At 38.7% G+C, this 12,522-nt stretch overlaps 1 protein-coding gene across 1 annotated transcript in view; it reads right to left on the bottom strand.

Annotated features, from left to right (window-relative positions):
- Positions 1-12,522, bottom strand: part of LOC107730646 (uncharacterized) — a 45,770-nt gene that overhangs the window by 1,160 nt on the left and 32,088 nt on the right. The window contains exons 2-3 of the mRNA XM_016541509.1: positions 5,969-5,973; positions 187-569 (exon numbers count right to left, since the gene is read on the bottom strand). Of these exons, the coding sequence (XP_016396995.1) occupies positions 187-569; positions 5,969-5,973 (388 nt within the window). The remainder of the gene's footprint in view (positions 1-186; positions 570-5,968; positions 5,974-12,522) is intronic.

Raw genomic sequence — 12,522 nt, 5'->3', positions numbered from 1 at the left:
GCTACTAGCAATAGACGGACCCCGTCCCGACGCACTCTCTCTAGAACTCCCGGGAGCAGAGCGATCGGGGGGAAAAGCGTACAGATGAAGCCTCGGCCAAGTCTGTACCATGGCATCCAGCCCCAGTGGAGCTGGACGAGTCAGAGAGTACCAGAAGGGACATTGCGTCACAAAGGACATTGCGACATGTCTCCTGAGTCACAAAGAGGTCCACCTGAGCCTGGCCAAAGACTCTCCATATCTGCTTCACCACCTCGGGGTGAAGCATCCATTCCCCGGGCCTCGGCCCCTGCCTCGGCAGGACGTCTGCTCCCACATTGAGATGCCCAGGGATGAAAATGGCTCTTAGAGAAAGGAGCTTCCCTTGGGCCCACAAAAGTATCTGGTGTTCCAGCTTGTACAAGGGGCGCGAATGCAGACCTCCCTGGTGGTTGATATAAGAAACCACCGATGTGTTGTCGGTGCGCACCAACCCATGGCGATCTCTCAGGTCTGGTAGAAAGTATTTCAGTGCTCGAAATACGGCCAGCATCTCCAGGCATTTGATGTGCCAAGTGAGATGGCGTGACCTTGATCATGCGAAGCAGATTTCCCCTCGGGGAAAACCCCGTGGTCTTAAGCCACCACTGTAGGAGTCTCATGTACAGCAGGTCAAAAGGTATCATGTTGGACGCGGCTGCCATCAGACCCAGCAGTTTTTGAAACTGCTTGACAGTGAGTGACCGGCCTTCTTTGACTCTCGCGTCTGCAGTGAGGATCGACTCGATCCAAGCAGCAGACAGGGAGACATGGAAATATGCATCTTTTAGATCTATCATGACAAACCAGTCCTCAGACCTGATCTGAGACATGACCTGTTTGATAGTGAGCATCCTGAACTTCAGTCACATGACTGAGCGATTCAACTGACATAGATCTAAAATCGGACACAACCCCCTATCCTTCTTCGGAACTATGAAGTACCGGCTGTAGAACCCGGATTCTCTTTCGAGAGTAAGGACCATCTCGATGGCCTCCTTCCTCAGCAGAGTATTTACTTCTTGTTCTAACACCGGAGCCTGCTCGGGACCCACCACCGTGGAAACGATCCCGTTGAAACGAGGCGGAGGAGAACCAAATTGAATTCTGTAACCTCTCTCTGCAGTCTGCAGGACCCATCGTGAGATATCTGGCAGAAGCTTCCACGCTGCCAGAAAATCTACTAAGGGAATCAATCTCTCGAGACTGACCTCCGGTGTAATAGGAGACCTCCTCAGAGGTAACGAGCCCCCCAGAGCCATTACATTTCCGGGCGGACACTGGGATGTGCACTCGCTGGAGACCGTTGTGCCCTGAAGCACCGGCGGTGGCAGGGTTAACAGCTCGGCCTCCTGAGGGCACTGAGGAGAGACGGGCACCGTATAATGAGGTGTACACTGCTCTTCCCCAGTGGGGGCTGCCATCAGAAGCCCTGGGACACAAACACCAGGGTTTCTTTGTTGAAGACTTCTTAGCCAGAAGGACGGTCCACAGATCGGCCTTCGGCTTCGAAGACTTCGACCGTGAGCGTCGCTCCCTTCGCGATCCCCGTTCGCGTGGGGGTGTGCGAGTCGCAATGCTCACTTTCTGCGCCTCTCTGTATGAATAATCGACCAGAGACGGACTAAAGAGGCGGGCCGAGTATGGTTTCGACCACAATCTCGACACCTCAGTGTGGAGATCGGGGAAAAATGGCAAGCCCCGGCGTGGAGGGAGTTGCTTAGACCGTCAAAAGCGTTCAATCTAACTTTTAACGGGTTCTGCCTGCTTCTCGGCGGGCCATTCGAGATTTAATTTGGCCCCGCCGTGAGTTATCATCTCCATGAGCTCCTCATACTGTGCAGACTGAGGAGGTCCTTTGGCGCCCTTGCCATCGCCCTCCTCGGAGGACGGCAGGCTGAGTGCCGAGCCCTCTCCCCGGGGGGAAGAAACCGCTCCGTCGGAGCATGCTTCCGAACCCTGGGAGGTGGCGCTGGATCCGGTGGCAGAGGGAGAAGAAAAGGACTCACCCGTCTCCATTCCCTCCACCAGATCCAACTGTGAACCACACGACCTCAATCGCCGCGCTGCCTCGGGACCAGAGCCACGGGGAGCACTGGCGAGGGCTCCCTCCTCAAAGAGAGCCCTCCGGGAGCGAAGCGTCCGCATAGAGAGGCGCTCAAAAGGCGGGCAGCTCTCCCTTGAGAGTTGACTCGGCGTGCTTCGCTCCCAGACAAACAACACAAAGGCTGTGTGTATCCCTGCCCGTGATGTAGCGAGAGCAGGGAGGAACACACAACCTAAACTGCTGCTTGCCTTTATCACCCACTTTATTTTTCTTGTGCTTAGACTTTGGCATTGCTTTTTTGTTTGCAAAAGTGGCAGACAACGGTAAATAGGACATACACACACAGAGTGCTTCGCTGAATGACAGAAGCTGCCGCTGTCTTCACCTCACGTGCTTTTATAGTTTCCTGGTCACACGTCACCCTGTCCATGACATCGCGACCATTCATTGGTCTGATTACACACACGATTCAGAGCATAGTCACGCTGAAGGCGTTCCCAAACTGTTCGATGCAGCTCAAGTTCCTGAAGGGGAACTATATTTGCTGTTGTGCTTTTTGAAGTGTTGACCTTTCATAAAGCCCACATCCAGACACAAGTATAAGTCATATGTTAATTATAGCAACTCTAATTCAGATACCACAGTGAAAATAAAAAAAAAAAACCCAGAGGATCTACATTTACAATTTCACATCACAATGTTCAATGGAAGATACAAAACGGCCTACAACTGGGCCAGGATCAGTGGAAAAACATCAAGACAGGTGAGTTACGGGAAGCCGCGAGGAATCCTTCCTGGTGCATGTTACTCGTGGCCCAGGGCATTAAACTGTCTGCTTAACAAGGTGGGAATGTGATGGGAAGCTGTAATGGAGATCAGGTTGCGGTAGTGAGAAGGGAATGTGTGTAGAGAACGACTGGTGAGGGTGGAAGTTTGAACAGATAGAAAGAGCATATTAGATCAGAGTACTGCATGCTGAACTCATTTCTTTCAACGCCACATGACATTTTCCTCCTCTCATGTTCTCGCCTTCCTCCATTCATATGTGTGTGGACAGAATGAAGATGTCTGGCTCTTCAAAAACCAGACACTTGGGTTAGTCCTCGGGTCACCTAGAGTGGGCATCATTGTCTGAGGGATATGAAGACCGACTCCCAGCTTAAGTCTAGCACGTTTTCCTTTGCTATCATTCTGAGATGGCTTTTATTGAGCCTGATAACTCAAACCATATTTGTCAGGTAATACGTTTCCCCCAGATTATTCCATTTGCTTGTAGAGATATACTAATGAACTCGATTAGAATTTAATAACTGTAGGGTGGGGTCTGGTATCTGTGTCATTCCTTACTATGCGGCGCTTTATGTCTTTTGGCATGTTGTAATATAAAAATATTAATCATTAACGTCAACATTTTTAAAGATGGCAAATTTTACAATATATTTTAGGTGCTTCTCCATTTTTCCCCATTCTCTAATCAAAAAATGTCTTTGTGGAGATTTTTTTAACTGGTGAATACATGTTGAGGCAACACTCTTGAATGCTATTAAATGCATTAGGTATCATGAACTAACAATTACATTCAGGGTTGGAGCTGAACTCTGCAGGTCTGAGGCTCTCTTGAACCGAACTTGCCTACCCCTGGTCTAGGTTAACTAATAATTACCTTGCTTTTTCATGTTTGTTCACAATGCTACTTAATATGCACATGGTATGGTGATTTTATAAGTACAATATTCTCAATACAGGAAATAAGACATATAATTGTAATAAAAAAATACAGTTTCTCAGAGACATCATCTTTCAGAAAGTGACAATTTTTGGTGTGAAAACAATCATGAGTTAGTACTAGCAATGGATTTGATGTTTGAAAAATGTGACAACCCAGCTGACCACAAAACATCTTATCTGGTTATATAAAATTACAAAATATGATAAATATGATAATTAATATATTTTATTACTGTTATTAATAATAATAATAATAATAATAATAATAATAATAATAATAATAAAAATGACTAAAGAAGATTTTAAAATTATCTGTAAGCTAACTAAATTCCTCATTGGCCAAGTTATAATTTGTAACATTTATGTGTCTGAGCTTGACCAGAGAGTATTACTAAAAGTCTGGTATACAATTCAATATAAATTACAAAATGACCATATTCATTTGTATTTATTTATTTATTTAAGATAGAGTAATTCAAAAGACACAGCATATAAAAAATGATGCACGTGTTCTGGGGCTGCCATTCCCTTTGACTATTTGCTGCAGTGCGTGTCCATTTTAGCTTTATTGGAACAGGGATTGACAGACTGAACTAAGCCTGAGATGATCCAGCCATTAATTTCTAACTGACATTTTCCAATTTCAGTTTAATATAACTGAAAAGTTATTTTTTCATTTGCGAATGATAAATTGAATCATAATCAAATATATGTAGCACAAATGGTTTGTACGTGTAATGAGCTGAGCTGAAGAATCTTATGCAAAGGCAAAAGATGAAATTAAATTTCTTTCTGTCAGATTGATCCAGTTACCATCAAAAACAAATGTAACATGCAATCTACAACATTTATTCTCCCCGGTAGCATGTTTATATGAGCAAATTCTTCAAGACAAACATCTAAAAACGTGAGTAGCATACTTCACAGACAGTGTTTGCTAATGGGAAGGCCTTGTATTAATACTGCATTTAAAAGACAATGATGAAATACTTGCATTAAGTTCTGTCAGGGTCAACCAAGGTATAACTCTATTTCTAGATAAAAGTACTGCTTTAGTTTCCTTTCAACATTATTTTAGCACTTTTCTTTGACGTCATTACAGGTTCCTTTTCTCTGAAGCTTCAAAGTGCTTATTTTCTTTAAAAAAGGAAGAAGTGTTTCTCAGCAATTTGATTTGAACATTCTACCTCTCCAGCAATTTAAATACATCTAAAATCCTGCAAAGCAGTGGGTCTCTCTTCTTCCTTCCTCTCCCTCTGGATGGGCATATAGTCTGGCAGGTCACACTTTGATCTAGACCATCAGAATCTCTGTGGGAGATCTGGCAACTCTCATTCAGCTGACAAAACAAAGCCTGGTCTGCAGTGTGTTTCCAAAGCCTTCGATTACATTTTGACTCTCTGAATTGATGTTTTTGGAAATTCGATTGAACAAGCATCAGCACGATTGTCATCATCTTGCAGATATGGTTTTATGTTTTGCCTTTTAGAGACAAAAGCTGGTTGTGTTTAAATATGGCTGCCTGCCAAACGTGGACAAGATATTGGTGAACTGAGACACCAGGTGACAGGCCAAAAAAAAAAAAGCACCGGATTTCTGATAGTTTTGGCACAAGTGTATGTTAATAGGTGTTTTGTGTGAGTCAAAGGCATCCTGCTACTTCAGCCTTAATATTATGGTCCCGTAATATGTGTGCAGTGTTTTGGGGATGGTAATGAAAAGGATTAGCCTTTATGGTGATACTCTGTAACACAGCATAACCAACCTGGGGATTGTTCATGCAGTAAGTCACTTTGTACAAAGAGCATCTGCTAAACCAACAGAGACAGAAATTCTTCTATCTCGCCCGTACCTTTGTGATGTTAAGGATGTTTGATCATACACCCACTAGCTGTGACATTTGCCAGTGGTGTTATATGTCTCAATCACCTGATTCGCTGCTATGCTTCTGCAGTATATAGTTAAAACAAAAGGAGACACTAAATAAAGACAAATCTGCATACAAGTCTAATACTTTCCTGTGAAAAACTTGAACGAGCAATGAGCTCAAATGTGCCTTTGAAAATCGCATTTCCCCTCTGTAAATGTCAGAACCAGTCTGTTAAAGGACAAGGGCTAAGCATATGCTCTTGAGGGTCAATCTCAACCACGTGGGCTGTGAAAAGGTTAAATGACATCTGCTTTGACTGAAAGTTGATGCAATCAATGCAGATTTCATGTGAAATTGTGCAAAAGCGGCTTCTGGAGGAACTGTGTATGGACAAAGTGAGGCTGATAGAATAATTAATGGACACTTGTTCACTATACACCACTTACTGAATTTTCGCCCAAACTCTTGAACACAATTCACAATTTCAGCACTGGGCAAGTGCACATTCAATGCTAAACCCCATAACTTCTTGTGATTCCCTTCTGCCCTAATGCATCTGGCTGTCTGTATGCATTTGTGAATGATTCATTTATTTTGTTTTTATTAGAATCCAATCTTAAATAGACTTAACATTCTAATTAAAAGTTTTTAAGCAGAAACACTGGCAAATGCTGGCAGTAACATGATTTTTAAACAAAAATTATTCAAAAAAGATATATCATAACAATTACTGTCTAAAACTCAACCAAATAAAATTCCACATGAAAATAATTAAGACTGAATTTAACATGTTATTTAGTAGGCTTAAAAAAAGTGTAGGAATGAAAAATAATAATATCAATGTTCCCTCCATACACCATGTAGCTAACTAAATAAACAATAAATATACTTATAAAGCCACACGATGTTGTGATGTCTCTAAGTAATCTACTGTACATTGACGCTTTTCTCAGCAAAAACATATTGTTATATATGTGATTGTCATTAAATTGACATTTTGCATATCATGCAATTCAATTTGAACCTTTACTTTTCTAAAAGCCTTAATTCTAACTGTTTTATTCCAAGTGCACAAAACTATAACACAGAGAGAAACAAAACAAACTGCACTTTTATATCTCTCAAGACTACTGTATTCAGTGAGATCTACAGCATTTGTATTAGTATAGGGTGACCATATGTGCCATTTTCCCAGGACGCGTCCTGGCCAGGATTTCTATATTGCCTAAAATATCTAGGTTTTGGCTTTGTTTGTGTGTGCAGACCGATCGGTGTATGACATCAAAGTAGACGATTATACTTTCGAAACGCTCTCGAGGTACTTTGATGTCAAACACTGATCGGTCTGAGCCGCACTGCTTTTAAGTCGAACACACCTAATATGTACGCGTAATTGCATCGCTTTGACCGTAGATCCCACCTTCTCACACGTCATGATTGGTCCATTATGTACAATGCTTGCATGTTATTGGTCAAACTACTTTTCGATCATTACCTTCAGCAAGCATGAAAACAGAAAAACAAAGCCAAAACAAATCCTGGCCAGGACGCGTCCTGTGAAAATGGCACGTATGGTCACCCTATATTAGTATGCAGTCTCTAATTAATTTAGAGAGAAAATAAAAGGAAGGACACTATTACAGCTTAACTTGGATCCAACAAAAGTGTGAGATGAATTGTTCCTAATTACTCTCAGTCATGATCACAAATGTGTTGATTGGCCTCACTGATGGCTCTAAAAGGGACAACTCTGCTCATTACATAAAACTCGGAGTAATGACGCTGGGCTGGATTAACCGCTCTTGCTTAAAGGCTGCAGAAAATCAAAGCACTAATCCTTTGCTCCCTGCATGGCCTCCCTCCTCCTTTCCCCGCATTAAGTGACACAAATATTTGATCTGGGCATAGATACATGGAGTCCAGTAGTCTGGGGACAGCACAGAAATCACCTCTCATCCAAGTCGCATCCAAATGCGGTTCTGATAAATGACTGTCACTTGGAGACCGCTCAACTGGAAATGCACGGCCCTCAATGATTAACCAACAGATGCTAATCCAATGCAAATCATCACCACTGTCCACAAGGGTTTAGGAGGAAAACATTAATAATTTCGGGACCAAGCCAAATAAAAACAGCCACGTGCAACACCACGTCCTTGTGACTTAAAATAGCTATTGACTATTGATTTCATTTGAAAGAAATTTCTAGTAAATTTAGCAAATAATCACAAGGAAACAGCAAGTAATACATTGAATTAAATCTAAGTTTACAACTTTATTTATTTTTTATTTTATATACAGTATACTGTATATAACAACTCTAAGAAATTATATTTTTGTGGCCATAGAAAATAACTTTCTTACAGTACTACTGCATTAGAGCATGTAACAAGATCAGGAATCATTAAAGGGACATTATCCACAAGCAGTGACAGAATCAGAAACTCATGTAATTTGTGCACACAAGTTTTATTAACTAAACACTAACACAAACTAGTCTAACAAACATACACACACACACACACACACACACATACATACACAGGGGATTAAAGTGGATGAAAGAAACCGTTAGAAAAAACAGAGAATGCAGCTATGGAAAATGAGTCATTTAACCACCTGAGTAGAAACCATCAGTGCTGTTTTACAATGGGGTCTACAGCTTATACTAAACCTCTGTTTAATATAGTTAAATGTACAATACTTACATTGCCTTGGCCACTGAATGAATGTGAGGTCTTTTAACTTCTATGGAGGTCACACCTCCAGGTGATCAGTTACGACTCTTTGTCTTCGAACTTGGTATTTTGCATATGTAATTGGATTGGGTGCTGATGCAAAAACTATTAAAGATTATTAGAACACTAATATGTTGCATAGGTATCAACATATAATGTACACTCTCATTTAGATAATCAAAATACGAATTCATAGATACCAAACCAAATAGGTGAGGCTACATTAACTAGTGGTTCTATCATAAGCATGCATAAAACAGTATACAATACCAAAGACAATATACGAGAAAGTAATAAGCATACACAAAATGTCCTAGAGATAGGCATGTTCATTCCTAAAAGGTTTTCTATGAATGAATAGTTCATAGAATGAAGTATAATAGTTTATATATATATATATATCATAAACCATTGTTTTTTTTCTGTTTTTATTTGCCAAGAGTTTCACTCTTCAGCTCTGTGCACAAATAGACTGAAGCGGTTCTTTGGGGTTTGCATTTCACTGCCAGTTTATTTTTCTGATTTCTTTTCTTTCTTTTTCTTTTCTAATTTGAAAGTGATGTGTACCACGAGAATGCCAAAGCAACTTATACAGATCCTCTCATTATTATGCATTGGAAATGTCTTTTACAGGGGCAACATATGAATTCAAAGTATTTTATCAAAGGCAGAATCTTGTTATTGCTGTATTGTACATGCATCATCTTGCCCCGTATTTTAATACTCTCTTCAAGCAGATCCTGTTTTCTCCATGAAAATACACTGAATGTGTTTTAACTCTACAAGTTATGAAGGGAGTAAGACATTGTGACATTTCTGTAGTCATCTTACATCACTTTAGCTCTAAAGACAATCCCAGTCTCTGACATTTAAACCTGTTCCCTCAGCAGCATTAATGCACCATTCACTCAAGGCCATTTTGGGTCCGTCAGGATGAGTAATGCCAAATTGTGGTATTATTTTTATAAAGGTATAAAAATGCCATTTCCAGCATATGTCGGAGATGAAACTACATATGACAGACAATTTGGGCTGGTCTAGGATTTGCTTTAGAGGTGATTGAAGTGACGTGTCAAATTTAAGTATCTTAAAAGACCTGATTTTTTTTTTGTTGAACCGAACCAAAAACAACTGAATCCTTGCCCTTCATGTTTGGCATCAAAGTAAACAGCAGCTAGAAATGGCACTAAAGAGGTTTTCAACCAAGTTGGGATGAATTTCCCTGTGAATTACAATTAGGACACTGATCTTAAAAAATGAATGAATGAATGAATGAATGAATAAATAATCCTACATGCAGATTTATGTAATATATCCCCTGACATAACAAACATGTAAGCTTACTTTAGTTATGCGTCATTTTGCAGACTACAATCCACCTGGAGCAACCTTGGGTTAAATGTCTTGTTCACTTTCATGTCATTTAAAAAGAAGCAATGAAATGGGAGGATTTTTGTATTGTCATTAAATATGGAACATTTTCCACGGTAGTTAGACATTTTAATACTTTATATGAGACATGGCTGTGTTCCATTTAGAATTGAATAGAGAATTCCTTTCCTGAATTTGACCCGAAGTGGTAAACTGGATGCAAAATAGTAATTAAAATTTTAATTTAAGAAAGAATTAAAATAAAAATAAAATGTAAAGAAATGTATAGTGCTATATGTGTAGTACTAGTTTAAAATAATACAATTTAAATAAAAGGAATGAAATTAAATTCTAATAGTTCTAAAAAGGGCTGGCGAAATCACTATGGACCCCTCACATCCAGCACACTCCCTCTTTGAACTGTTGCCATCTGGTCGACGCTACAGAGCTCTGAGCACCAGAACGGCCAGACACAGGAACAGATTCTTCCCCCAGGTAATCCATCTCATTAACACTTGACAATAACTGTGGAACACACAACACTATCTATTTTTTATTCTTTTATTATCTATGTTTTTGTTCTGTCGCTGTCATTCTGTTGCACTGCGGAAGCTTCTGTCATGAAAACAAATTCATCGTATGTGTAAACATACCTGGCAATAAAGCTTATTCTGATTCTGAATCTGATTCTAATAATCAATGTTTGAAATGCCATCCATCCAAACTGTAAAAAGCTTGCAAGCTTTACAAGAAAATACTTTTTACTTCAAAATTTCACATTGACTTAAAAGTGTTACTTGCTGTTTCTTTGTAATTAATTGTGAAATTTACTAGCAAGTTCTGCGTGAAAACTGTTCCCACAAATGTTTCACAAATTTTATTAGAATAAATTTAAAAAAAGTTATTAGACTTCTTTAAATTTATTTTTATATATTCTACATATAAATAGTCAAATTAAAAAATATATGTTTTGTTGCAGATTTTATTAGAATTATCAAATTGTTGGACCCTTTTGAATTTCTTTGCATTTCAATTCAACAAATTCGAGAGGAATCCTATCATTCAATATCCTGGTGTATGAATAAAACAAATTCAAATCCACACTCATGAGCTGAAAGCGATCCAATTCTTATTTGTCCAAATCTGATATGACGAATACAAACTAGATATATCAATTAGCCTTTTATGCTATATCTGACACATTCTGCCATTCTAGACACTCTTTTTCTGATGAATATTAATGAAACAATCATCTTGACCCTTGAAGATATTAGCCACCTCATCACATTATACAAGAATGAGCACCTGTGTCTCAGGCCAAACCATTCAGTTAGTTTTGTCTGTAATGGGAAATTAAGTATTCTTAGTAAGTGAAGGGAAGGAAACCAGCCTTGCAATGACATGTTCAATAGCTCTCTAAAATCTCAAGCCTCTATTAGAATGAGGAACAGGCTGACATTGTCAACGAGGCACATAACCTCAGCATTTGACATGGCAGCCAGCCCACCTCATGTCTTTGTTATTTTAACTGTCTGCATTTCTCACAATGGGTGTAAAGGACTGTGTTTGGTACACAAGCAGAAATCACAAACGACATAGTTAAAAGAATAAACGCTTATGCGAAAAGAGGACACATGGGGGGGAGGGGTTCTTTTGTATCCCTACAACTTTCATTAGTGTCTCTGCTTTGATGGATATAGCATAGTTTGGATGGCAGGTGCATCTCCACCCCTCCTTATCTGAGGTGATTTATCTGGCAATTTTGCACATCTAGAACAGTAACTCACAAGAGATATGAAAGTGCTAAATAAAGGGATAATAATGTAAGCATGCCTCAAAACACTGAGTTTTTAGAAGAAAAATCGGAATAACCATATATTAAAACATTGAAGGCCGCTGCAGGCTTGTCATTAAATAACACAAAAGAGTCCCCAACGAACTACTCAATGAGCAATGAGCCTTGTTAAGCAAAATGAGTAATTATGAAATATTGTTCTAATGCCTGGCAGATGTATTGAGAAGTAGTGAGAGATCACAGCAGGGACTGATGGTAAGCAAATGGGTCAAATCTACCAGGTTTGCTTATGTGTATTCTATGCACAGTCTTGTTTTGTTTGTTTGTTGTTTTGAGTCAATCTCCTGACCTGTAAATCATGTGACTGGATATTTCATACTAATGAAAATATATAATACATATTCATACATTAAATGTATTGCTTTCCTCGTTACAATAAATAAATAAATAAATACATACATACATAAATTAAATAATGTTACTAAAGAAAAGTTCAAATTAAATATGAAATTAAATTATGATAATGTTAAATGTTAAATAAGTTATAATGAATAATTAAAATTATGAAATTTTATAAATAAAATCTAAAAATCTAAAAAAACAAACAAATAAATAAAATTATGAAGTACTATAAATAAAATTATAAAAATGTTAATATTAATAAATAGTAATTTCATAAATAAATAAAATGATAAAATGTTATAAATATCAATTGCTATTGACAACAAAATGTATTAATAAAATAGTAGACAGATACACAAACAAACAAACAAATGCATGTTTTTGAAAAAAAAAATAAAATAAATAAAATAAAAATATATATATAGTGTGAGAAGTAACTTCTGTTCGGTATTCATTTTGACATCTACCCTTTTTGAAGCTTCAAAGCTGCAGACCTCATTCGTTGTAACTGCATAAAATAAAATAAAATAAAATAGTAGTATATATATATATA

Source organism: Sinocyclocheilus rhinocerous, unplaced genomic scaffold, assembly GCF_001515625.1.
Source record: "Sinocyclocheilus rhinocerous isolate Xijiao unplaced genomic scaffold, SAMN03320098_v1.1 scaffold308, whole genome shotgun sequence".
Classification (NCBI taxonomy): domain Eukaryota; kingdom Metazoa; phylum Chordata; class Actinopteri; order Cypriniformes; family Cyprinidae; genus Sinocyclocheilus; species Sinocyclocheilus rhinocerous.
This window is presented reverse-complemented; position numbering and strand designations above follow the sequence as displayed.